Source organism: Pongo abelii, chromosome 22, assembly GCF_028885655.2.
Source record: "Pongo abelii isolate AG06213 chromosome 22, NHGRI_mPonAbe1-v2.0_pri, whole genome shotgun sequence".
NCBI lineage: Eukaryota > Metazoa > Chordata > Mammalia > Primates > Hominidae > Pongo > Pongo abelii.
The window spans coordinates 54689548-54716637 of NC_072007.2; the positions used below are offsets into that span (position 1 = coordinate 54689548).

Genomic DNA, 27090 nt, shown 5'->3' on the forward strand with positions numbered 1-27090 from the left:
CGGGGACGGGGACGGGGACGGCGGCGCGGCGCAGGCGGCGGGAGTGCGAGCTGGGTCCGGGTCTCAGCCGCCGCCATGGCCGCGGTGGACCTGGAGAAGCTGCGGGCGTCGGGCGCGGGCAAGGCCATCGGCGTCCTGACCAGCGGCGGCGACGCGCAAGGTGGGCGGGGGTCCCGGCCGCGTCGCGGTGCAGGGGGTGGAGGGCGCCTCCGTCCCGGCCCTTCCGAAGCGCCCGCCGAGCCCTGGGACCCGGGTCTCGGGCCGGCCCGGCCTCCCTCCAGCCCCGGCCTCCCGCCCCGGCCTCCTGCCCCGGGTCTGTCCCCCGCTCCTCCCCGGCGCGGTCTCCGGCCTACGTGCGGCCGGCCACGTTCTCGGCCTCCGCCTGGGTCTTGGCGCCGCCCGCGCCCTGCCCCGGGGGTGTGTCCGACTCTGGGCCGCGGGGCAGGACCCCCCGAGGATTCCCCGAGGCCTCGTGAGCGGAGGGCGCCAGTCCCGGCGCCCCCAGAGCCTGGCCCTTCCTGGTTCTGAAGCGACTTGGGGACCCGGTGCCTCCCGCGGGCCGGCGCCAGGCTGCGGGCTTCCGGGACCTCCTCCCGGCTGGGCGGGGGCGGACTCAACCCGGGACCGCGCCTCCTTCTCCGGGCCCTCGCGGCCACCTTCCGTGTGAGTCTAGCTGGGGAAGAGGGTGGTGGGGAGATGAGCTGCCCGGGGCATTGAGCAGAGCCCAGTTGTCACCCTTTTTGCAGGGGTAGTGGGGAGGCCCCAGGTGGTGGGGACTGGGACTTGGCAGAGCTGGGTGGGGGTCCGGCCTGAGGGCGTGGTATCCTCCCACGCTCCCTCCTGGAGGCCTGGTCCTGCCCACTGCCGGCCTCCAGTGTCTCTGGCCTGACATGTCCAGTGTGGCACCTGTGGCACAGGACGCCACCTACCCTAACCCTCAGGAGGAGAGAGGAGAGGATTTAGGAGACCAGAAGTGAGGTGCTGGGTTGGGAAGGGGCCCAGCCAGCACCCCAAGGCTGTGCAGCGGGGTCTGGTCTGTCTTTTAGAGTTCAGAAAATGCGGACACACACTCCCACCCAGCTTCAGGCACCTGACCCTCCTTTTCCCTATCTGGAAGCCAGGAGGAGGCGAGAAGGAAGCCGGCCTTGACCGGGACCAAGCCAGGGAGGCAGGAGTGGCTTGTGGGTGTCACTGTCTGAACCCCGGCTTGCAGAGGGGGCTCCTTCAGACCTGGCTGAGCCAGGCCTGTGGCGGCTGCCCAACTGCCCTCTCACAGCTGTGGCAAGAGCGGGAGCTGCTGCTTGTTGCCGGCCATTGGCAGTGTCCTGGAGCGTGGTCTGGTGGGTTGTGGGTCCAGGTGGGAGAGGAGGCCCATGGCCTTGGAGGGTGAACTTGGGAAGCTCCATCCCATGAGATTAGACAAGAAAGGCCCCGAGTCTGGAGGGCAGACAGGTTGCTGCGGGGCCGGCCCGCCTGCCCACCAGGGAGGCGCTTTCTTGGTGAGGCTGGCGAAGCCCCAAAGCCCGCCTGTGGCTCCCTGAAACACAGAGGGTCCCCAACCAGCTTCCTTGTCTGCAAAGTGGGAGCATCAGCAGCAGAGGGTTGGGAAGGTTCAGAGCCCGGGGTGGCACGTGCCCCCCCACCCCCTGCCACCCCATGCACAGACTAAACAGAGAAGGGGGGCTCACTGGAGGTTGCTGAAGGGCCAGCCTGGCAGGTGGTTCTTGGGCCAGCGGGGAAGGGCACCTAGGGTGACAGACAGGCGGTTCTGGATGCTAGTGGAGGATCTGGAGATGGGAGGCCCCTCCTGACCCTGTGGACAGGCCGGCTGGATGGGCCTCCCATCTCTGTCTGAGCTGGGGGTTCCAACTGCTCAGCCTGGCCCCAGTGCCTGATATGGGGTGGGCAGCGCTTCCTGGCTGCAGCTGGCAGGGTGCCCACAGTGCACCTGCTGGCCGATCATGGCATCCCAGTTGGGCCTGTGCCTTCCTCTGCAAATGTCCTGCCTTCCCAAGCCCCGGGCGCTGCAGCGTCTCTGTATGCGAGCTTCCATTCGTGGACGGGGAACAGGTGGTTGCTTCCATTCGTGGATGGGGAACAGGTGGTTTTCTGCAAGGGAGGAGGACTCCACACACTTCCCCAGTTCAGAGCTGGGGCTGATTCGTGGAGGATGATCCGGGGCGAGTAGGATGGGAGGAACTGACATTCTGGGCAGAACCAGAGTCCTTCTGTTTCCTGAGTTCCGGAAAGCAGTCTGCGGGGCTCTCCCCGGCCACCACTGCTGCTGCCGTGTGGCTCCCCATGGTGGGTGCTCTGTTTTCCTTCTCGGGGCCCCACTGCCTTCCTAGAAAGGCTGACCCTGGTCGAGGGGAAGCCCGTGGCCTAGTGTGCCCTTCTGTGTGCCCTCTGTGTCAGCCGGGCAGCAGGAGAGTGGGGATTGGGAGGCGCTTTCTGCCCCGATGCTGAAGTCTGCGTTTGTTGGATGCATGGAACAGCCAGCCTCGCCACCCTGCCAGTGCTGCCCAGTGCTGGGACTTCTCGGGCCTTGATTTCCCCGACAAGACAGGCCACCTTGCAAGTTCCTTCCAGCCAGCCCACAAGTCCTGCCCTGTGTGGCTCTGGGTCACGCCTTTCCCGTTGGCCAGGGGTCCGTGTTGTCGAGCAGGGGAGGGCGTTGTTCAAGGATGTCTGTTCGTACAATAACCGGTGCAAAGGCAGCTAGAAGACTTGAAACAGGCTGGGCGCGGTGGCTCACACCTGTAATCCCAGCACTTTGGGAGGCTGAGGCGGGTGGATCACCTGAGGTCAGGAGTTCAAGACCATCCTGGCTAACATGGTGAAACCCCATCTCTACTAAAAATACAAAAAATTAGCTGGGCATGGTGGTGCGCATCTGTAATCCCAGCTACTCAGGAGGCTGAGGCAGGAGAATCGCTTGAACCAGGAGGTGGAGGTTGCAGTGAGCTGAGATCGAGCCACTGCACTCTAGCCTGGGCGACAGAGCGAGACTGTTTCAAAAAACAAACAAAGAAAAAACCCCAAAAATCAGCCAGGCGTGGTGGTGCATGCCTCTGTAGTCCCAGCTACTCGGGAGGCAGAGGCAGGAGAATCGCTTGAACCGGGGAGGCAGAGGTTGCAGTGAGCCAAGATCCCCGCCACTGCACTCCAGCCTGGGTGACAGAACGAGACTCTGTCTCAAAAAAAAAAAAAAAGACTTGAAAAAAAAAACAGCCCGGCCTGCCTGTACCCACCTTCATCTCGTCCTGGCCTGGGCACTTTTAATTCTCTGGGCCGTTTGTCTAGTGCCCCCTCCCTGCCCCTGCAGGACACCGTGCCCTGCCTTTCCCTGGCCGGTGTGTTTGGACGTTGGTTTCCTGTTATCGCAGGTGAGGACTTAGCTTCCTGGCCCGCCTCGCCTCCGACATGGCCTCCTGTTTGGAGCCTTCAGGCTCATGCTTACATCCTTAGCTAATCATTAAACTTTGTGACCATTTCATGCTCACTGCTTTCTTGCCCGGGAGCTAATGGTGAGGAAAGGTCAGTGGGAACCAGTGCACCAACCTCAGACATCGATTTTGTTCCAGCCTTTTTTCCTGGGCGGGGGTGGCTATCACCTGCCGGTAGGCAGCAGCAGACCCACTGTCCTGCCTGCCCTCTGACTGTGTGGTGTCGGCAACTGCTGCTCGGGGTTTATTTTGAGAAAGAAAAGCCGATTAAAGGGCCATTAAAAAGGTCTTTTGAAGATTACAGCTTCCAATGAGGTTGACAGAGAAAATTTCCTCCTTCAGGCCGCAGCCAGTCCCGTTCTAAAATCCAGTCCCAAAAACAAAGTGGCCATGTGACATGGCCACTTTGTTCTCCTCCCAAGGGCTCAGCACAAAGCTGGGTTTTGGCAGCTTCGTTGTCTCTGGGCGTCAAAGCAGGTTTTATTTCGCAGAGCACCCTGAAGACATTTGGAAGCAAGGGGTACCCTCGCTGACCCCTGACCCTGGGACCCCTTTCCTGTTCCCAGGCCCCCTGACAAGCCCACCAGGCCCCCTGCTGAGATGGCTGTGACCCTGGGCTGACCCGCCCAGTGGCACACTGACTCTGCCTGGAGCTGGGGAGACCAGAGAGGCCCCGTGGTTGGACGGTGGCCTGGGTGTGCTGCTCCTGCCCTCTCCTTGCCTCGCCTCAGCTGCTGCCTGCCAGAGGTGGGCTTGGACCTGTGGTGGGACCAGGTCTGCAGGGAGGGTGAGGGAGGGACGGAGGCTTAGCTTCGGCCAGCTGTGGCTGAGTGGATCTCCCTCACTGCCCCCAACTCCAGTGAGGGTGGGGGACAGGGAGGCTGCAGTCACAGCACCGCCTTGGACGCCCAGCCTCAGGCAGCAGGACTTGGCTCTGCTGACTGTTTTTGGTTGTCGGGTGCTTGGGGTGGCTCAGCTGTCTGGGGGGGGGGCTCGGCTGTCTGTCTGGGGGGGCTTGGCTGTCTGCGGGGGGCTCGGCTGTCTGGGGGGCTCGGTTGTCTGTCTAGGGGGCTCGGCTGTCTTTCTGGGGGGGCTCGGCTGTCTTTCTGGGGGGCTCGGCAGTCTTTCTGGGGGAGCTCGGCTGTCTGTCTGGGGAGCTTGGCTTTCTGGGTGTGTGTGGGATGCTTGCTGAGTTCCTGCCTCGGTTTCAGCTGTAGCAGCCGCGGGGGAGGCACTGTTCCTTTAGAGACGGGGTTGCTTGCTCAAGTGGAGAAGCTGCCAGTGTGGGCAGCTCCAGCTCCCTGCAGGCTCTGTGCTCTGCCCGTTCTGACATCTGTGCGCCTTCCTCCTGGATGGCTGCCGGGCTTGGCTCTGGCCCCCCTGTTGGGATCCCTGGCTGCTGGGTGGGGAGAGGGCCACCTACTGAACCTGGGGATGGGTCTGGGTGAGTCCTGGCTCTGCTGCCACCTGCTGGGCTCTGGAAGGTCCCTCACCCTCCCTCTGGGACCTCGTTGGATTCCTGTAGTGTGGGGATGGTGGCAGATATTCTGGCTGCTACGTGGGAACAGTGTGCCGATCCCTGGGGTTTCTCAAGGCGTGGCACCTCACCTCACACCTGCTCCCTCCTGCTGAGCCCCACGCCAAGCTGGAGAGCAGATGAGAAGCATGTGTAACCAGGGTGGAGGTCGAGAGTCCTCTTGTGGGGGTCTCCATGTTCAAGGGAGCTGCCGAGGCTTGAGCAGGAGCCTCCAGCAAGTTAGGACCTCCAGCCTCTGCGAGTTCAGGGGAGTGGGAGGGCAGGGGCTTTTGAGGGTCACAAGGCTTGGGGACAGAGGACCCGCATGGCTTAGGGATGGATGGCATGGTACGGGTGCCAGGAGGGAAGCAGGAAGAGCAGGGCTGGTCCCAGCGGCGAGCGCAACCTCAGGCCTGTTACACAGCCCCAGACCTCACTCAGAGGAGGACCCCGGCCACTGGCATGGGTTTCCTCCTCTCTGAAGATTAGGTGGTCTTGGCTGCCCCTTTTGTATGAAGTCATGGATATCTTTTGAGATGGGGACTCTCGGGAAGAAGGTGTGGGGTACATTAGCACCAGCGTTTCCTGCGTGTCGTCTCCTCTGTTAATGTCCCTCTCCAGGAAACCGGCTTTGCCAAGGCCCCCGCTGGGATGGGCTGTTTCTTTCACTGCAGTCCTGGGAGCCGAGGGCAAGGGGACAGGAAAGAGGAAGTGACCTCAGAGCCTGGTGGCACCAGCGTCATGTCCAGGCTGGGGGTGAGGGTCCCTGAGGCCCTGGGGCAGGGCAGTGCTGTCCCCTGGGTGGCTGAGGCCGGAGGGGCTCTGTTCTCAGTCCCCCGTCTCATTGCGGAGGAAGGAGCCCAAGCCCATTCCAGTGAGCGCTTTCCTCAGTGCCCAGAGGTGCTCCCCGGCTCCTCCATCCCCGCGCCGCAGCCTGAATGTCTGGGGTGGGGGCCGGTGTGGGAGGTGCCAGCCTCTTTTCCACCTGCCTCACTTTTTATCCTGCTCTGTGGTCAAGGCCTGGCCCCGTGGCCTGTGAGTGTGGGGCCTCCGTGGCAGAGGTTGGGGCAGCAGGGTGTGGAGTTCGGGACACCCATACACGCCTGATTGCCACGCCCTGCATGGGATGCTCCCAGTTTATCTCTGGGCACCATACTCCAGGTGCTCGGAAGCTGAAGCCTAGAGCCTGCTGGGTTCGCTCGAGCCTCCACCCAGGGGCTCAGGGCTGGTCCTCAGGTTTCCTGGCCTGGTGCCTTCTGAGATGGGGAGGATGACCAGGCCTTCCCTACCCCCTGCCCTCTGAGATGGAGAGGGCGTCTGGGCCTTCCCTGACCCTTGCCCTCTTGAGATGAGGAGGGCGACCAGGGCCTTCCCCCACCACCCGCCCTCTAGATGGACAGGGTGTCCAGGCCTCCCCGACCCCCTGTCCTCTGAGATGGGGAGGGTGTCCAGGGCCTTACATCTCAGCGTGGGACTGACAGGTTTGCCCTGACCTCCACAGGCATGAACGCTGCTGTCCGGGCTGTGACGCGCATGGGCATTTATGTGGGTGCCAAAGTCTTCCTCATCCACGAGGTAAGGCCAAGGTGGGTTGTGTGTGTGCAGGGAGTGGGGACCTCCTGAGGCGCATGCCGAGGTGTGTTCTGTGTGGGTCACCCTGGGAGACGGGGTGGTCCTGGCTTGGAGGAGCTGATGGGTGTGTGGTTTTGGGGAGTGTGAGGGGAGCTTGGGGCCAGGCCAAAGGCATCTGCAGAAAGAAGACCTGCTGCCTTGGGACTCAGCCTGGCTGGAGGCTCAGCGGCTGCAGGGGGGCGGGCCTGGGGGCAGGGAAGGAGCTGGGTGGAGAAGGAGCTAAGGCCCTGCCTACAGTGGTCGCTGACGGGCCAGGCCCCACCCACCACACCCCTGCCTGGTGTCCCCCAGCCTGGCCCTTGTCCGACCCTGAGGCCTCTGTGAGTGGGGGCCAGGGACCTCACCGCCTCTGCCCTTGTCCTCCCCAGCCTCCTGCCTCACCACCCAAACCCGGGGAACAGCCCCTGGCAGCAGCTCTGCTGCGTCCATGTTGGTTGTGTTCCCGTAGGAGCAGCGGATGCCCCACTGCCTCAGCCCCAGTCCCCGTGGGAGATTTGGGGCTCGCCCTCCGTCCTGGGTATTTACACACCCACACTTGCACTCACACGTGCGCACACACAGGCACATTCACACACTTGGGCCACACCACGCACTCACAGGCTGCATTCTTGCCTTGTCAGGTGGTTTTCCACATTCCACAAGACAAGGCCTTTTGTTATTTTGTTACCACTTTTTATGTAATATGTAGCTGTTTACATAAAATGTAGCAACCCCAGCTCTGCAGCCCCAGGCACTCAGCCCCACCCCGCTCACTGCTCACCGCTCACCGCTCACCACTGACCGCTCACCCCTCACCGCTCACCACTGACCGCTCACCCCTCACCGCTCACCGCTCACCGCTCACCGCGGTGCGTCTCAGTTCCCCCATCTTGGCCCCAGGGAACAGCAGCCTGCCCAGCCCTCCCTCTGCAGGACTGTGTGAATGAATGAGTGAGTGGGCAGTCTGTGCTGGCCCGTCCTCTCCCTGTGGCCAGGCTGGGGTGGGGCTGGGGCCCTGCCAGTATTGGATTAGGAAGCAGGTCTCAGAGCCCTGGGGAGCTGGGTGTGGGGGCCTCTCTAGGCAGGCTGGGCTGTGTCCCTACAAAACCCTCCTGCCACCTGCTTGACCTTCAGTTTCTTCTTTAGTGGCAAAGGGGAGAAATTAGGGTTTTCCTGAACCCCCACACATTTGTGGTTGGGAAAGACTCCTGTGGCAAAAGACAGAAAACAGGTTCATCGGCACAGGGCGTGTCCTGGAAAAGGGGAGAAGAGGCACTTTGCTGTGCCTAGAGTCCTGGCTTCTGCAGAGCCCAGCAGAGACCAGCGCGCATGGAGAAGCCGAGGGGTACAGGGACGCAGTGTGAGGCCCTCGGAGGTGGGGGAATGCAGGAGGGTGAGTTTATGGGAAAAGGAATGAAGGGGGTGGGCACGGGTCCTGGGGCTGTCTCTGGGTCCTGGGGGTTGTGAGGGGCATTTACGTCCTGTCCAGGCGGGAACAGGAGGAGCGTTAGTCTTGGGATGCTGTGTGCTGCTTTCCTCTCGAAGGGAGGCAAGGCTGAGAGCTTCCCTGAACCTGCTGCCTAGTGGGCTTTAGCTCAGAAACATCCACATCTAAGAGGCAGATTTTGAGGTGAGACATTCTGGTGTAGCGGCCCAGGGAGGACTTCCCCTCCGTCCCATGAAGGTTCTTGAAAAAATCCACTTGCGAAAGGCGGATTAATAGGGCAGAGGTGCTGGCATTCACTGTGAACAGGCGTGGAGAGGTGGGGTGAAGATGCTGACCTGCCCTCCTCCCAGGGGAAAGGGGCATGGGCAGCCTGGATGATTCTAGGGGGTAGGAATTTTTTTTTTTTTGAGATAGAGTCTCATTTTGTTGCCCAGGCTGGAGTGCAGTGGCACAATCTTGGCTCACTGCAACCTCTGCCTCCCGGGTTCAAGCAATTCTCCTGCCTCAGCCTCCTGAGTAGCTGGGATTACAAGCACCCACCACCATGCCCAGCTGTTTTTTGTATTTTTAGTAGAGACGGAGATTCACCATGTTGGCCAGGCTGGTCTCGAACTCCTGGCGTCTGGTGATCCACCCGCCTGTGCCTCCCAGAGTGCTGGGATTACAGGCGTGAGCCACCGTGCACGGCCATTAATGGTTTTTAGGGGATTCAATGGGCTTGGACAGCATCTGTTAGCCCTGGTGACCACCTGCCCAGGTGTGTTGGCAGACACAGGTCTTTCTTCCTGTGATAATCTCAGTGCATGGAAACTCAGGGAGGGGACTGGCCGTCACTGTTCCTTTCTCCAGCAGCTATGGGCTTTAGGCAGATACGGGGGCTTCAGGGAGCAGCTGCATCCTGAGCTTGGAGGAGGCAGAGGGTCGAGAGGCAGAAGAGGGAGGTCAGGGAGACCTGCAGCTGCGTCAGTTCACATCAGACTGCATTTTGGGTTTCTGAGCCCCCAGCACTGGCTTCCTTCACAGGGAGACCGATCCTTTCTCCTTGGGGCTGTTGTTAGGGCAGAAAGGGAGGGTGGCCTTGGAGGTGAAAACCCTTCTCAGTTCTGACACAAAGGAGGGCTCAGTTCTGACACAAAGGAGGAAGAGGCTGCTCTTAACCCCCCAGGCAGAGCCCACAGCGCAGCAGGGAGGGCCCTGAGCCTGGGTCCAAGCCTGCAGGGGTGAGAGGAGGGGGCGGGGTCCAAGTCTGCAGGGGTGAGAGGAGGGGGTGGGGCTAGAGGGGAAGGAGGGGAAGGTGAGCTGGGCCTAGGAGGACAGACACGGAAACAGAGTGGGTAGAGTGGGGCAAACTGCTTCTAGAAGGTTCCATGGGTAGGAGGAGGTTGTGTCTGTGAGACTGATTCCAGCAGACCTGAGCCACTGGCCTTGTGGGGTCTCTGGGGACTGCTGGGCTGGCCACACCTGCCTGCCCCTCCGCCCAGTGGGGCAGGGGCCTGGCTGGCACCTGGGCTCTGTATTGGATCCTGAGTTTTGCAGACAGATCTGTGTTTGGTGGCCTCCTGCTCAGGTGGGGCTGTGGGTTTGGAATCATTTTCCTGTTTTCCTTGTTCCTAGCTCAGGGCTGGTACAATCAGAGGGGGCCAGGCTGGCCTGGCCTGAGCCAGAGGAAGTAGCTCTGTGGTCCCTCAGATCAGCCCGAGATGGGGCAGGGACACCTGTCTCCCAGCCCAGCTGGTGGGGAAGGGAGGCCGTCAGGCTGGAAGCCCGCCATGGCCAGAGTGGGGATGTTCATGTGCCCTGCAGCATGCACTATCCCTTGACCCCCTGCCTGGTTGAGGCACTTGCCCTCCTGGCCCCCAGGGCCCTGACACCCGATTGGGGAGGAGGCGGAGGGAGGAGCAGAAGCCCACAGCTGAGCTGGCATCAGTCCCAGCCGAGGAATGGCTGCTCCACTGCGTCACCTCACGGCCTGGAGAAGGCTGCTGATGCCATTGAGGGACTGGGGCTGCATAGAGGAGGCCGCCCTTCTCCTCTCCACACCCTTAGTGAGATGCAGTCATGAGTGTCCCTCCCCTCAAACAACAAGAAAGGGCTGGCCGTGCAGAAGGAAACGGGCACGTGGCATGGAGGCTGTGCAGGTGCCATCTGGGAAATCCCAGGTAGAACCGCACGAGGGGCAGATCCATGGCACTGGATGGAAGGCCCAGTGTGGCCAGTGTGGCGGGACGTGGAGCCTGGAGCCCCTGCCTAGGGTGTTGCCGGCCCTACGGGCGATGGCCACTTGGGTCCACTGGACCCAGGAGCACCCTCGGGCGGGGGCCTGCCTGTAGGGAGGTGTGTGTGTTCTCAGCTCCCCGCTCTGGTGGGCAGATGGTAGCCTGGGCTGTTCACACGGCCGCCACACAGCAGGAGCACGCACTGCACACCCCGCCAGCCGCATGCCCGGGAGGACTCCAGAGGGGACAGAAGGAGCCACACACAGCAGCCTCTGCGGTGTCATTTCTAGGACGTTCAGAACAGGCAGACCTAGGATGCACCCTCAGGAGTTGGATGGCGGGCTCCGCTGGGGCCTTCGGGACGCTGAACTTGCCTGTGTGGATCTGGGTGGGGTGAGGGAGCTCAGACAGGCCCCTGCACCAAAGCACTTGCCACAGGAGTCACGCCCCAGGACACACGGACTCACCAGCTGTGCAGAGAGTGTCTGGAGCCCCCTGGGGGGCACCCAGACCCCATTACCCCAGGCCCTGGGATAATGGTGGGGCCTCACAGTCAGTACCCCGGTCCTGCTTTCTGCTGGTGGGGTGAAAATCCTGCTCCCAGACCACATGCTGCCGGCCACCATGGGGTCCCCTGTCTCATGCCTGCCCCGCTCTTGATTTCAGGGCTATGAGGGCCTCGTGGAGGGAGGTGAGAACATCAAGCAGGCCAACTGGCTGAGTGTCTCCAACATCATCCAACTGGTGAGGCCTGGGAACGTGGATGCAGTTGCACACGGACTCACAGACACACACACAGACCTGAACACACAGACACACACACACAGACAGACGTGCACAGACACACGCACACACAGACATGCACACAGACACGCACACACAGATGTGCGCACACACAGATGCGTACACACACAGACCCGTGCACAGACACACAGGTGCGCACAGACACACAGACATGCACACACACAGACATAGACGCTTGCACACATACAGACACACAGATGTACACACAGATGTGCACACAGACGCACACAGATGCACACAGACACGGAGACAGACACACACGGATAGACACATGCAGACACATAAATACACAGATACACATGTAGACACACAGATGCGCACACAGGTACACAGATACAGAAACATACAAACATATGTACTGAGTCACACACACACGTACCCCATCGCGCAGGGGCTCAGGTTCAGGCTGACCCTGTCATCTGCTGCCATGGAATTGTTGGGTTGCAGGGTCACGGGGTTGCCAGGGGCCAGGAGGGCCTGGAGATGTGGCCATGCTGGGCCCTGGGGGAGCCCTGGCTGAGGCTGGCTGTGAGGGGCCGCGTGAGCACACCTGGAGCTGCTGAGGCTCGAGCTCTGGAGGCCCTGTCCAGTTCCCTGTGTTGGTACAGGGCCTGTGTGTGCACGTGTGCACGCACATGTGTGTGGCAGCCCATGCGTGTGTGTATTGTGCTTTCCGGGCTCCAAAGCCTTCCCCTCTATTACCCTGGGGCTTCCCGAGCCCAGGGCCGGATGGACGTCATCCTCCTCTTTGTCTCTCCAAGGAGAGAGGCCCAGGGAGGTAGGGCCACCTCAGGTTGCCAGAGACCCCGGGGCTTCTGCCTCTCACTCTGCAGGGTCTGCCAGTCCCCTTGCTGCCCAGTCCTGGGGTCCTTCCGATGATCCCCGGGGGCTGTCTGCCGCCTGCTGTCTCTCCTGAAGTTGCTGACCTCTTCTGTGCAGGGCGGCACTGTCATTGGCAGCGCTCGCTGCAAGGCCTTTACCACCAGGGAGGGGCGCCGGGCAGCGGCCTACAACCTGGTCCAGCACGGCATCACCAACCTGTGCGTCATCGGCGGGGATGGCAGCCTCACGGGTGCCAACATCTTCCGCAGCGAGTGGGGCAGCCTGCTGGAGGAGCTGGTGGCGGAAGGTGGGTCTGTGCGCGGCACACTGGAGGCCCCGGGGTTTTGTTTTGCCACTGCTGCCAGACGTGGGAACGGGCAGGACAGAGGGGGGAGGGAGCCCTGGGTGCCCCGAGGCAGAGGAGGGGCTGTCTCGCCGCTGGCCGGGGAAGAGTGGCGTCTGCCAGCAGGAGCTTGGACGTCTCCCAGAGATGGAGGTCAGTGCTCAAGCCTGAGGGAGGGCACCCAGGCAGTGCCTGGGGCTGGTGGAGGCCGGCGTCGCTCACCCTATGCTGCGTGGACAAGTCTTTGTGATTGATCCAAGCAAGATTCTGGACAGGCGTGGTCACAGTTTGCAGAAATAGAGTTAAAGTTGGGGTGACATAAGACACAGAGTCCCGAGATTGCTGCTTGGAAAGTGGCCTCTCGGAGCCGTGTCTGTTCCATGTCCCTCGTGTGGGGGACCCTGAGGTGAGGCCTTGGCCGCTCTGCAAGGCACCCCAGAGGTCCCCTGTCTGCACTTGGCCCCAGCGGATCCAGCTCTGCTGCCACAGGGTTCCAGGCAGGAGGAGGCTGAGCCTGGAACTCTGGGGCCCCTGCCAGGCCGCACGCCTGGGATGCGGGGGAAAGGGTGGCAGCAGAGGGGTCTCTGGCGCTGTGGTGGGGCCAGTGGAGCCTCAGCCAGGCCCTCCCGCTGCTCCTGGCCCAGGTAAGATCTCAGAGACGATGGCCCGGACCTACTCGCACCTGAACATCGCGGGCCTAGTGGGCTCCATCGATAACGACTTCTGCGGCACCGACATGACCATTGGCACGGACTCGGCCCTCCACCGCATCATGGAGGTCATTGATGCCATCACCACCACTGCCCAGAGGTGAGTGAGGCTGGCGCCGGCGGCCAGCTCAGGGCCCCTCGTCCCCACACGGTGGTGAGGTGGTCTCAGGGTGATGGCCATCCGCAAGGGCAGTGGACTCTGGTAGCCCCAGCATCCAGGCCAGCCGCCCTCAGCCCCCAGCTGGGGGAACGCACAGCGGGCTCCACTCCCACTCTGCCAGGCTGCGGGGGGCCTTTGTGCAGCCCCTTCTGAGGGGCAGCTGCTTGCTCTGGGGTGTGACACCCCCAAAGGAAGTCCTGGGCTGGCCGGGCCTGGGCTCAGCAAATGACCCTCAGCCTTGGAGCAGATCAGTCGAAACCAGCCCAAAGGCTGGAAGGAGCCCAAGGTATCTTTTAGCTCAGAACCTGGGCATGAGAAGGGGCTGTCCCCTGCCTGCCTCTCCATCCACTGGGTCCCTTGAGCACCCCGCAGGGAATCGGGCCGGCAGGGCCGTGTGGCTGGCACTGATGCATCCTCTTGTTCCATCTCCACAGCCACCAGAGGACCTTCGTGCTGGAAGTGATGGGCCGGCACTGCGGGTGAGGAGGGGCTTCCTGGCCCGCTGGGTGGGCGGGTGCTGCTGGGGACCGCAGCGACAGGTGTGGCATATTTATTTTAGGGCTCAGTTAACGCCATGGGTGTGGGAGAGCCAGGTGGGGGCCGGGAGAGACAGAGAAGCTGTGGCCCAGAGTCGGACCTCTGGGTACGGGGAAGCTCCCCTCAACGACTGGGTGGGGGTCCTGAGCAGGCAGGTGCTCGCTCCTCCAGGTACCTGGCGCTGGTATCTGCACTGGCCTCGGGGGCCGACTGGCTGTTCATCCCCGAGGCTCCGCCTGAGGACGGCTGGGAGAACTTCATGTGCGAGAGGCTGGGTGAGGTGGGTGCCGTCCAGCCTGCTGGGGGCCATAGGTGTCCTGGGGCACTGGGTGGGGCCGAGGTGTCCTGGGGCACTGGGTAGCCCCCTGGGGTTTTGGGACCAGCTTTGGCCAACTCTTCTATCACTCATGGGTTCATCAGCAGCTGCAGGTGCCCCTCGGGGTGGGACGCGCAAGGAGTGGGGGGCTACGGGGCTGACCTCCGTGAGGCACCTATGGTCCTGCCCCCAGTGGGCAGGTGGCGGACAGGGTCACTCAGGCCACCGCTGCCCCAGGCTCAGCTCCGTGGTCAGTGTGGGGAGCCCAGGGAGGCTGCTTCCTGGGGTGGGACTGCTGAGCCTGGGCCAGCGGGAGGTGGCTGGTTGTGAGGGAGTGGCCCCAGCAAGGTCCAGACGGCAGGGCCCTGGGGGTGGCAAGGCCAGGAGCTGGGCCAGGTGGGGAGCAGGGCCTTCCCCTGAGGGCTGTCAGGGCCCGGGGGTGGGTTCTAGGCTGGAAAGATGTGTCCGAAAGTGGCTGTAACCACAGAGTGGACAGGAGGTCCTGGAAGCAGGAGATGGTGGGGAGGCTGCTGGGAGGCCGAGACCGCCTCTGGGAGGGATGGAGGGTGCCTGGCGGGGAGGGGTGTGTCTGGAGTGGGGGTGCCTGGAATGCCGCCCTCTGGTTCCCTTGGGGTGGAGTTGGGGGCTCTGGCCTAGAACAGGCTGACACTGCCCTGTGGACCCCGAGACCCCTCAACTAGGACAGGTTGGCCCCTCGGTGGGGCGGGGCTCAATGGTGGACCAGAGGCATGGGCCATTCAGGCTGTCCTCCGCCCACACCCGACCATGCAGGGCAAGCCCAGGGGCCCCCGTGGCTCTAGCTCTGTCCTCTGTGCACTGAGGCTGAGGCAGGACCACTGGAACCAGCCCTGGGGGCAGAGGGTGGGTCTGGGACTGACATGGTATCCCTGTCCCCATGTGAAGGTGGCAGCGTCACTCCCATCTGTGTGGACACTGGTTCCACCTCTGCGTGGCCGTACAGCACTGCTGAGGGCAGTGGGAGAGGCTGTGGGTAATGACTTGGCTTCTAGAACCTTCCCCAGTGAAGCCTAGGGGCCGGGCGGAGATGGAGCCCAACAGGCGAGGCTGGTCTGAGGTGCGGGTCCTATGAGGGTCCTGCTCTCCTAGGACACGGACTTCCCGGGGGTCCCGGCTGCAGTGTTGGGCCCTCCTGGAAGTGGCCTGGGTGCAAGGTCGGCCCACCTGGTTCCTTCCTGCTCTGTGTGAGCAGCTCAGGCCCTCGCTGAGAGCCTGTTTCCCCCTGTAACATGCGGGTTCCTGCCTTACCCACCACCCAGGGTGCACTGGGGCAGGGAGGGTGGCGCAGCTCTCCTGCTGGACCTGCAGCCCATCTTCCGGGTGTATGACCTCACCTGCACTGGCGTCACCTCCTCCAGGTAGCCCTCCACTCCTACCGCACCCAGGCCCTGTCAGAGCTGCCCCAACCCTGTCCCTGTAGGAGGCTTTGTGGCCCGTGGTGGGCAAACATGGGGCTTGTGGCTCAGAGCGAGTCCCACAAATGTTGGCTGGGTCATTGAAGTGGACGGCTGGAAAGCTCTTTCAGTTCCCAGAGAGCTGGGCCGCGGCTGGTGTGTGGTGCTGAGGCGGCGGCCTGAGGCTGGCAGAGGGGATGGTGTGTCCTATGTGCACCAGTGGGGACCCACAGTGGCTTCAGGGTGCAGGGTGTCCGGGGAGCCCTGGCTGGTGCCAGTGATATGAGGCCCCTGGTTGTAAGGATGAGCAGATGGAAGCTCACAGGGGCCCCAAGTGGCCCAGGCTAGCCCGGGCAGGCCCCTCTGCCCTGTGCCCCGTGGAGCTGCAGCCCTGTGTGTCTTCCCGCCTGGAAGCGTTCACCAGACACAAGGGCCCAGCCCCAGCTGTGTGTGTGCTGAGCCCAGTCCCGAGGGCCCCATTCCTCCCCATTCCTCCCCATTCCTTCCCAGGCTTTCGGGCAGAGCCCTCTTGTTTACCGCCTCCAGGAGGGCGGGGGTCCTAGTGGGCCCAGCCTCATCTCTGTCCTCGCGTTCCAGGCCTGCTTTCCTCCTGCTGGGTGGGGGTTGTGCCCTGGCCCACGTGGGTTGGGGATGGTGGCCCCAGGGAGGGCTCCTGGTGCCTGGGGGCTGTGTCCGGGGCAGGTTTCCCTGCCTGGCAGCTGAGCCCTGTCGTGTCTTTGACCCAGACTCGGAGCCGCGGGTCCCGACTGAACATCATCATTATCGCTGAGGGTGCCATCGACCGCAACGGGAAGCCCATCTCGTCCAGCTACGTGAAGGATGTGTGTGTGGGCCTGGGGGTGGCCACTGGGCAGATCCCCTGCTCCTCTAGCCCGTGTGGGCTGGGGCTCAGGGCTGGTCCTTCCTACTCTTCTGCAGCTGGTGGTTCAGAGGCTGGGCTTCGACACCCGTGTAACTGTGCTGGGCCACGTGCAGCGGGGAGGGACGCCCTCTGCCTTCGACCGAGTCCTGGTGAGTGGCCATCACCCTGCCCTGCGTACGTGTGTGGGTAAGCGTGGTGTGTGTGGGTGTGGGCAGTGTGCACGCGAGTGTGGCACGTGCACTGTGTCCATGTGGCTGTGGGTGAGTGTCTGTGTCTGTGTGTGGGGATGTATGCGTGGTCCTCGTGGGTGTGTCTGTGTGTGGTCCTCCTGGGTGTGTCTGTCAGTGTGTGTGGGTGTGTGTCAGTGTGGGTGTGTGGTGGGTGTTCCCTCAAGCTGTTGCTCCTCCTGGGGGAGACTGAGGCCTGGCTTATCCGTTCCCCTGCAGGTGTAGGGAACTCAGACCTGGGGACCATGGGAGGCCCCCCACCGGCCTGTGCCTCCCAGCTGTTCTGCCCCCCCACCCCCTGCCAGCCCAACGTGGCAGCAGTCAGGGCCAGGGGCAGGCCCTGAGAGAGGGGCTGGGTGGGCAGAGGGTGGTGGCCATGGCGCCTGTGGCATCACAGTCTGGGAGGCTGGTGCTGGGAGGGAGCATTCGGGGTCTGGCCTGGCCTCGCCGTCCTTGGTCCTCATCACTGCTGGGTCTCACTTTGTCCTCTGCAAAATGGGAATCAAGTTGGAGCCAAATGGAATGGGTCTGGGGCCAGGCAGGCCCCATGGTAGGCAAAATGCCTGTGTATGAGGGTGGTCACCCTCTCAGGCAGGGCCAGAGACTGTCAGACAGGTGGGACTTGTGCTGAGGGAGACCAGGTGACTGCGCCCAGCCCTGTGACTGCACCTGGCCCTGTGACTCCTGTGCTGAGCCGAGCATTCCCAGGGAACCCACAGAGCTGGACGAGGGCCACTCTACAGAGGGGACGCTTCCTCAGAGAGGGGCCCCACCGACCTAGCCAGGCAGCTGCTGTCCCCTCTGTGAGGCCTCAGGCTCACTCAGAAGAGCCTCTTGAGGGGCCTGGGACATCAGGGTAAGCCAGCTGCTGCTGCCGAGCCTGGGTGATGGAAATGCCGCTGCTGTGACCAGGCCAGCTATGCGCTCCCAGCCTGCAGGCTGCCGGGTTTTCCAGCCAGTGTCCTGGACGCCCGATGCCGGGTCCGAAACAAAGGACAGTTAATCGCCCCCAGCCGTGGCTGTCACCCAGAGCGTCAGCGTTCTCGTGCTCCCTGAGCCCGTATTCCCACTGGGTGCCGCGAAGGGGACCAGGGGACCCTAGCACGTGCAGTGGTAACCTGGACTTTTCCAAGGAGCCTCATCCTGCATGGGGGGTGTCTCTGAGGCTGCTCCCTAAACAGCATCATGGAGAGACCGCCCGGAATAAGGCGCCACCTGTGCCTCACTTGCAAGATGAAAAAACCTGTGTGGACCACGGAGGGCTGTCTGTGGCCCCGGGGGTCCAGCTGCTGGGCTGCTACAGGGCCGGCCACTGGTGGTCATGGGACGGCCACGGCAACCGCAGGCCTGGCTTTCTTGTCCACTGTGGCCGGTTCCTGGGATGGGGCTGGGGCCTGCCTTTGCAGTGTGTCCCTGGGGGGTAGCTCCTGGATGTGTCCACTGCCCAGCCCCTTGGCTGGTGCGGACACACACCGGGGAAGTCACGACATGAGGGCTCCACAGGAGGAACCATCGCAGTGGATGGGGCCCTGGGGACCTGGCTCCCGCCCTTGCCCTGCGCGCCCAGCGACGGCACGAAGTGACGGCGGGTGGGTCGCATCACATGGCACCCTGCAGGGCAGTGCAGGCTGGGCCTCCCAGCAGGGCAGCAAGGACTCTGTGAAACGGTGTCTGGCGTGCCGTTGTGAATGCTGGTCAGACACGTTTCCGTCTCTGGTGCCACCTGTTCTGGAAGCTTCTGTCAGTGTGGGGGGCTCTGGGGTGGAGGGACCAAGTGGGTGTGCCAGCCTGAACCCCTCCCCCCAGAGCAGCAAGATGGCCATGGAGGCGGTGATGGCGCTGCTGGAAGCCACACCTGACACGCCGGCCTGCGTGGTCACCCTCTCGGGGAACCAGTCAGTGCGGCTGCCCCTCATGGAGTGTGTACAGATGGTAAGCCCTGGGCTCCCGCATCAGAACCGCCTGGCCCCTCTCCCCAGTCCCCACTCACAGGCCCCACTGCTCTCTGGGGGCCCCAGCACTGTGAGCACCGGAGGGCAGGGCCTCGTGGCTGGCCCAGGGCATCCCAGGTCTCCAGGGAGGGGAGGGGTGTGAGCACATCCCCGGGTGGGACGTGGGACCTGGGACGTTCCCCAAGAGGTGTGTCGGAGCTGCAGGGAGCCTGGTGAGCAGGGGAAGTCACAGGGGTCCACGGCCACTGAGCTTCTGTGGGCAGTGGTGGGAGTTGGGGTTACGATGGGACGGAGGAGGAGCTCGGGCAGGTGATGGGGAACACTGGGGTGGCTGGAGCAAGGACCCCGGGAGAGGAGGTATGGGGAGGGCAGAGGCGAGGGGGCTGGGTGTGCGGGCTGGTCTAGCCCTGGCTCTGTGGGTTTGGAGGCAACTGGGGCAGAGTGGCCCTGCCTGGAGCCGGAGCTGCCGGGAGGAGAGGAGGGCAGCTGGGGGCAGGGTACGGCCTCCTGGCCTCAGCCAGCCCCAGAAGAGCTAGCCTTGGTGGTGACCGCTATTCCTAGGGAGAGGCTGCCAGGCCTGGGCCAGAGTCAGGAGATGCCGGCCAGATCTGCCCTCGTCATGCCCACCGGACGGGGCAGTAGCCGTGGGTGTGCGGGCCGGGCCCTCCATAGTCTGTGTTCTGTTTCTCTTCCTTAAGACCAAGGAAGTGCAGAAAGCCATGGATGACAAGAGGTTTGACGAGGCCATCCAGCTCCGTGGCGGGTAAGCCCCCTCAGCAGACCCCTGCACTCTTACGTGGCTGGGTCCTGGTGCCAGGCAGCCACGTGCTGCGGTGGCGCTGGGCACGCCTGGCCTGGATCATCCTTCTAGGCACCGCGTCTGAAGATCGAGGGAGGAAGGGGCCTGCGGGTGGTACAGGAGGCGGGCTGGGAGGTGTGGTGCCACAGGAGACCCTGGGTGGTGGCACGGGCAGGGCCTAGTGCACAGGGATCTGGGCATGGCGAGGGGATGAGAAGCTGTGGACGCAAGCCCAGGACATGGGGTGGCCCCGCAGGGGCTGGAAAGGCTGGCAGATGTTGGGTGTGGGTGCTGCTCTCCTGCAGGCGTCCCGGCGGCCGGGTCAGGCTGGATTGGATGTCTGGTTTCCCATCCGTGCCCCCACCCGCTACCAAGGTGGCCAACCCTCCCTTGAGCCGGATGCCAGCCATGTGCTTTGCTGCACGGGCTGGCATGGCCTCGTGTTGTGTTGGGGGTCTCGCACCTTCTGTGGAAAGTGCCCTGCCTGGCATGCGCGGTGTCTGCTGCCTCATGGCTGAGCTTCCATCAGGCCGTGTGCCTGTGACCAGCCTCCTGGGCTCTGTCACGGCTGCGCTGTGGCTGTGTGGGGCTGCAGGGCTGTTCATGGCGTGACCCGAATCCTTTCCAGGAGCTTCGAGAACAACTGGAACATTTACAAGCTCCTCGCCCACCAGAAGCCCCCCAAGGAGAAGGTGAGGCAGGGAGTGGCGCCCACAGAGGGAAGAACGGGCTCGGTTATTCTGCAGCCTCTTCACGCTGGCCCCTGTGCCTGCCCCCGCCTTCCCTCCTGCTGGGGTCCGAGCTGTGAGCTGGGAGGGTGGGCTTGACCTCTGCCTGGGCTCAGGCACCACTGTGGCTGGCAGGTCCCGGGTGCTGGGACCCTGGCTGCAAGGGCTGGCTGTTGCTTCTCAATGGTTGATGGAAATGAAGTCAGGCCCACAGGCTTAACTCAGGAGAGGAGGAGCCATTGTGTAGAAAATGTCCCCTGTGGCCAGGCTCACGCCTGTAATCCCAGCACTTTGGAAGGCTGAGGTGGCCGGATCACCTGAGGTCAGGAATTCGAGACCAGCCTGGCCAACATGGTGAAACTCTGTCTCTACTAAAAATACAAAAATTAGCTGGGCATGGTGGTGGCACATGCCTGTAATCCCAGCTACTTAGGAGGCTGAGGCAGGAGAATAGCTTGAACTCGGGAGGTGGAGGGTACAGTGAGCCGAGATCGTGCCATTGCATTCCAGCCCGGGCGACAAGAGTGAAACTCTGAAAATAAAATGTCCCCAAACAGCTGAAAACCTCAGGAAATGGGATCTCTCCAAAATAAGGATGAAATGGCTTGTTTCTAAAGTCCTGGGGGACAACGAGGGTCCTGTAGAGAGTCATGGCCGGTGAGGTCCTGGCTCCCAAGCCCCTTGAGCCACAGCCGGAGCTGCAGGCCGGGGCAGACAGCATGGCCCAGCCTGGGTCTGATCCTCCCTTTCGTGGTCATCTTTGGGTGTCCCTGCTTATCCCCAGAGCTAGTCAGTGGGCTCCACCCTCTGTGGTGGGGCAACATGGTCTCCATGAACCCAGAACCTGGCACGGGCGTGACTGGCTTTGTGGGCAGCAGGGCTGGCTCGTACCAGGACCCAGTGGGGCCATGTGGCTACGGAGCCCTTGGGTGTGGCTGCTGCCAAGTGGGGTGTGCTGCACGTGACAGGTGCACGCCAGGTTCAGCACGGGGGGTGGAGGGGAGCCTCAGCACGCGGGCTGGAGGGGAGGTGGTGGCGGCCGTCACTGGGTTCACATGGACATAGTGGGGTTTTGGGTCCATCAGGTTAAATTAACTGTCGTCCTGATGGGGCTGTCTCCACGTCTTTTCCCTTAACGTGGCTACTAGAAAACAGGATGGTCAGGGCCCCTTCCTTACTCGCGGCTGTGCACTCCCACCACCCGCTGCCAGCCCCTTGTGTGGGCACTGACCTGTGCTCCTGCCCCCAAGCCTGACTTCACAACGGTGCTCGCCCCCTCTGCCTCCTCTGCTGCCTGCGTGCCAGGGGACCAGGCTTGCACCGTGTCTCTTTTGGTCTTCACCGGAATCTTCTGGAATTAGAACAGATACCGTATTCCCAGAGCAGTTGCTGTGCTGGGCAGTGTCCAGGCTGGTGGCAGGGCCTGGCCCCTTTTTCCAGAACCTGCCGGCCTGCCGACTTCCTGTGCAGGTTGGGGGTCCCCTCCCCGGCCGTGCCTCACGCTCGTCTCCCCTTCTCTCTGAAGTCTAACTTCTCCCTGGCCATCCTGAACGTGGGGGCCCCAGCGGCTGGCATGAATGCGGCTGTGCGCTCGGCGGTGCGGACTGGCATCTCCCATGGACACACAGTATACGTGGTGCACGATGGCTTTGAAGGCCTAGCCAAGGGTCAGGTGGGTCCGGCTGGGGCAAACAAGTGAGGACTTGGGCCTTCTGTGTGCAGACTTGGGGCGTTTCCTGTGGAAGGCCTGCTGCTGGAGGTGGAGGCCGAGACCTGGGTCCGCGTGTCGGTGCCCACCAGGCCTGGGTACTCAGCTCTGCCTGCAGCGTGATGCCCAACACTGACTGGCCCCCGGGCACAGGCCCGTCCCTGGGGGAATTCGCCAGAGGCTCAGACTGGCCCCTGAAGCTGCATCTCCTCCTGGCAGGTGCAAGAAGTAGGCTGGCACGACGTGGCTGGCTGGTTGGGGCGTGGTGGCTCCATGCTGGGGACCAAGAGGTGAGCTGCCTGCTGCAGGTACCTGGGGGCAGGAGGGCCAAGGCGCAGTATCCAGGCCCTGCAGGTGGGGGCGGCAAGGGGAACCCAGCCCGGGGCCCTGGGCTCGGCCCCTCTTCCTGCTGGTGGTCTGCCCAGAGCAGGCTTCATGCCTCCTGCCTGGGGCTTCCTGGCCTGAGCTCAGCTGTGTAGGGCAGGCTGCTCTGGCAGCCCCACGCCTATAGTGGGCTCTCCGTGGCAAGGAATCTGGCCAGCATCTGTCCCTGCCTGGCCGGGCCAGGCAGCCTACACTGTCAGCACTCTGGCTGAGGCTATAGGCCTGTCTCATGGCTTTTGTCCCGGGGCCTGAGACCCTTCTGTGGGCATGGGGTGGGCACAGTCACCCTTTGTGACTACAGGGTAAGTTGCTGAGTCCTGAGCCACTGAGTGGCTGCAAGGGCCGGAGGAAGCATCCCCTCCTGCCACTGAGTTGTTGGGCGAGGAAGCCTCGGGCAGGAAGGGGTTCCCATGGGGAGCCCAGCGGGGTGGGGGGTTCACTCCGTTGCCTGGCTGGTGCCTGGTGATGCTGAGTGCTGCCCAGGCAGCTCACGCTGGGCCTGTGTGTCCCTCTCCCTGTGGAGCCACAGCGCCACATCCAGGGCGTTCCAGGGACTGCTGACCGGCTCGGGGAACGGCCAAGGCAATGCCTTTCTGTGATCAGATGCAATCTGGACACGCGTCCCCCGGCGCTGCGTGTTCACGCTGATGTGTCTTTGACTGCAGGACCCTGCCCAAGGGCCAGCTGGAGTCCATTGTGGAGAACATCCGCATCTACGGTATCCACGCCCTGCTGGTGGTCGGCGGGTTTGAGGTGAGGGCTGCCCACGGATGAAAAAGCCCCGGGGCACAGGAGACCCAAGGTGTCCTCCCGCCGAGGGGGCCCGTCCTGAAAACCTGTGTGCCGGCTGGGCCGATGCAGGGGCCGAGAGGATCGGGGTTTTAAGTGTGGTGTGTGGGCTCGGGAGGGCACCCGTGTGCCAGCTGGGCTGACGCAGGGACCGAGAGGATCAGGGTTTTAAGTGGTGTGTGGGCTCCGGAGGGTTCTTTACCTTCTCTGGAAAGCTTCACAAGGTTCTGATTAACCCCGGTGCTGGGGAGAGGCAGGGGAGGAAGGAGACTCGGAAGCTGGAGGACGAGAAACAAGGGAGGTGGAGGAGGCAGAGGTGTAGGTGCTGGACGGCATCGCTTACATGGTGTCCTGGCACTGGGCAAGCTGTCACTAAATAATGAATAAATGACAGCCCTTCCCCTTACCTTCCATGGAGTGGATCTGGGGTCAGAGTGGGTTGGAGGGGCCTCCTGACCCTCATTAGAGTCCAGTTTCCCTGGTGGACATCCTGAGATGACACCAGGCTGACTGCCTGGCCCAGCCCCAGGGGATTGAGCAGGTGGGTCCTGGCGTCCAGCACGAGGCACGTGGCAGGTCAGCAGAGAGCAGGGCTGGGCGGCCACCGGCAGAGCCTGTCCCTGGCCCACCCTGGCCTCGGTGCTGCCCTTGACCTGCCCCCTGTCCCTACTGCTGCAGGCCTATGAAGGGGTGCTGCAGCTAGTGGAGGCTCGCGGGCGCTACGAGGAGCTCTGCATCGTCATGTGCGTCATCCCAGCCACCATCAGCAACAACGTCCCTGGCACCGACTTCAGCCTTGGCTCCGACACCGCTGTAAATGCCGCCATGGAGGTACGGAGCTCCTGGACCCCTGCCTGCCATGCCCAGGCCCTTGTGGGGTGGGGCTGAGCCTACGGAGGCTGCTGGAGGGGACAGTGCGTGGTGAGCACCCGGGAGGGCTGCCAGGGTTGGGATTTGTGGGGCACAGGCCCGGGTGAAGGGGCTCAGCTCCCTGCCATAGCCACTTCCAGGGCCAGGGGGGCCCTGCGTTGTTCCTCGCTACTGTGATGAGCTCAGATGGGGAGAATGAGGCGAGAGTGTCCCTGTCCCAGTGCTGGGTAGTCTAAAGAGCAGTGCCTGGCCTCTGTCCAAGGGTGCCAGGGACACCCCTGCCCACTCACAGCCAGTGTGTGTGCAGGCCGCTGTCCACTGTGCCCCGGGGGGTGGGGTCACCTGGTTGAGAACCCCTGGTCCTGTGGGGCCCAGGTGCGAGGTGGGCCCAAGCCTGGTGCTGCTGACTGTCTGGGTGCGTCAGCCCCAGGCTGGCTTTGGAGACACAGGGCTCCCTGCAGGGAAGGGCGGGCATGTGGAGGACCCCGACCCCCTTGTCCCCCAGAGCTGTGACCGCATCAAACAGTCTGCCTCGGGCACCAAGCGCCGTGTGTTCATTGTGGAGACCATGGGGGGTTACTGTGGCTACCTGGCCACCGTAACTGGCATTGCTGTCGGGGCCGACGCCGCCTACGTCTTCGAGGACCCTTTCAACATCCATGACTTGAAGGTGAGCCCAGCCCAGCCCCTGCTGCGGCAGACCCGCCGGCATGCCAGCCCGGGCCCCAGACACTCAGGCCGGCCAGCGCAGGGAAGGGCCCAGGCAGGTGGGACTCGTAGCCCAGTGCTCCTGCTGGCCCTGGATCGCTGGTCAGCCTGGAATTCCCTCCCCACAGTCCTCCGGCTCATCCGTGTGTGTTCCTCCTGCAGGTCAACGTGGAGCACATGACGGAGAAGATGAAGACGGACATTCAGAGGGGCCTGGTGCTGCGGTGAGGCTGCCATGGGTCCCCGGCCACAGCTGAGCTTCCAACCCTCGGGGCTAGGGGTGGGGCTGCTGAGGAGCTGCTGGGCAGGAGAAGGCAGGAGGGGTCCTTGGAGAGGGTGGGCCAGGGCGGCTTTCCTGGGAGCTGCCACTCCCTCTCCCAGGCCTGGCCCAGCGGGGACTCAGGATCTGGGGGAGACCTGAACTCGTTCCCCGCTGACTCAGGCCCTGCTGTCCCTCTCAGGAACGAGAAGTGCCATGACTACTACACCACGGAGTTCCTGTACAACCTGTACTCATCAGAGGGCAAGGGTGTCTTCGACTGCAGGACCAACGTCCTGGGCCATCTGCAGCAGGTGTGGGGCAGGGGTGAGGCTCTGAGAGGCCTGCCCCTCTTCCCTGCCACCATCTGTCCCTGGGCCCAGAGGTCCCAGCCCTCACGGGCACCCACAGGCACTCCCTGCAGGCCCTCGGGCACGTGTGCCCTTCCCCAGTGAGGGGACTGAGGCCTGTATCTAGGTGAGGTCTCATTCCAAGAAGGGGTGGGGCTGGGGCTGGAGCCGGGGCCCAAGCCAGGGCACTCACATGCTGAGCCGAGCTCCCCACCCCTGCCAGGCCTCCCGCGGCCACTTCCGCCGAGCCCCTCACCTAGATCCTGGTATGTTCCCTGCCTTACGGTGGCCCTGCAGGAAGCCTGCGTCCTGGGGTTTTCTGAGCCAGGGAGGGAAGTCAGGGTGGCTGGGCCTGGGGCCTGAGGTGATGGGGCTGGAGGTAGGGCCGCTGGCTGCCGATGCAGGGCCCAGGAGTCACTTGACTTGGCCAGGGGGCAGCCGACTGCCGACCTCGGGAGGCAGCTTCTGGCCTGGACTTGGAGCTGGAGAGAGCAGGCAGGGTCCTCGATCGGGAACAGACGGGAACTGTGCACGGGTTGGAAGGAATGGGTGTTCAGAAGCTGCCTGGGAGGCTCCCCCTGGGGACCCTGTCCGCACTGGGGTTGGGCCTCCCCTTTCCTTGGCCCAGGCAGCCCAGGGGAGTCCAGGAACCAGGCCTCACCTGTTTCCAGGGTGGCGCTCCAACCCCCTTTGACCGGAACTACGGGACCAAGCTGGGGGTGAAGGCCATGCTGTGGTTGTCGGAGAAGCTGCGCGACGTTTACCGCAAGGGTAGGTGGTGGGTGCGACCCGAGGCCTCACTTTGCCCTCCCCTGGCTCCCTGGGGCACAGCCGGGCCGTGGAGGGCTGCCACGTGCCTCTGTTTGCAGGACGGGTGTTCGCCAATGCCCCAGACTCAGCCTGTGTGATCGGCCTGAAGAAGAAGGCGGTGGCCTTCAGCCCCGTCACTGAGCTCAAGAAAGACACTGATTTCGAGTGAGTTCCACCGAAGCCTCGTGGAGACGGGTGGGGCTGAGGGGTGGCCCAGACCTTCCCTGAGGCAGGTGTGCCAGGCCCAGCCCCACTCGCACCCTGACCCTGGAAGGCCTCCTGGGCCCCCATGCCCAGGTCCCCGCCAGGCCGTGGACGGCAGGGACCATGCCCAAGTCTTCTGAGCACAACACTGGGCGATACTTTCGGGTGGGCATGGGGGCACAGCGGGCAGCCAGGAGTGGGCACGCCTGAGGGCGGCTGCGGCTGACTCTGTGCTGTGCCTTCGAGGGATGGGGACCCCAGACCCGTCCCAGCTCCATGACATAGAGATGTTCAGAGGGAGGGGCATATACAGGCTGCAGGGGCGGGGCGGGGCGGGGTGGGGGGGCTGGGGGTGTGGCCTGAAGAGCTGCCCTGACCCGACTCCCCGTCATCCTCCCATGCCTGTCACCTGTCCTGCACAGGCACCGCATGCCGCGGGAGCAGTGGTGGCTGAGCCTGCGGCTCATGCTGAAGATGCTGGCACAATACCGCATCAGCATGGCCGCCTACGTGTCAGGGGAGCTGGAGCACGTGACCCGCCGCACCCTGAGCATGGACAAGGGCTTCTGAGGCCATGCCCACGCCCCTCCCCAGCCCCCACCCATGCCAGCCGCAGCACCAGGGCTCAGATGGGGCCTGGGCTGTTGTGTCTGGAGCCTGCAGGCAGGTGGAGGCTGTGTCCCTGGCTCAGCCCACCCCCTGCCTCTATCCCTGGCCACCTGCCAGGCCTCCCTGGGGCTGGTGTCTTGAGACCAGCCTGCCAGGCCCTCCAGCAGGAGGACAGGGCGCCCTGGGGCATCCACCTTCCTGCCCAGGGGACGCGGCGCTGTCGGTGTTTGGAGGCTGCTGCCCCCTGGCTTTGGCGCCCCATGGGCCCTCAGCGTCTCCCCACGCTGGGCTCACTACATGGGCCAGCCCTCACCCTACATGGCCTGTAGGCTGCTGGCGCCTGGGTTGTGTTGAGAGGGGGACGCCCCTGGCCCTGCCTCACTGTGACCTGCTCCTGCCCACGTGCAGCACCCGTCACCTTTTCTAGAAATAAAATCACCTTGACTGTG

At 63.4% G+C, this 27090-nt stretch overlaps 1 protein-coding gene across 8 annotated transcripts; it reads left to right on the forward strand.

Annotated features, from left to right (window-relative positions):
• Positions 1-27090, forward strand: PFKL (phosphofructokinase, liver type). Of its 8 annotated transcripts, XM_063720784.1 has the most exons (24): positions 4945-5201; positions 5584-5718; position 6037; positions 6464-6537; positions 10903-10980; positions 11980-12169; positions 12850-13015; positions 13510-13554; positions 13784-13892; positions 16108-16203; positions 16301-16393; positions 18278-18403; positions 19122-19186; positions 19851-19914; positions 21476-21622; positions 21878-21948; positions 22708-22795; positions 23510-23662; positions 24207-24371; positions 24572-24633; positions 24871-24982; positions 25690-25789; positions 25888-25993; positions 26455-27090. In XM_063720784.1, the coding sequence occupies exons 1-24, from the start codon at positions 5103-5105 to the stop codon at positions 26600-26602; spliced, it is 2493 nt and encodes an 830-aa protein (XP_063576854.1). In that variant the 5' UTR covers positions 4945-5102; the 3' UTR covers positions 26603-27090.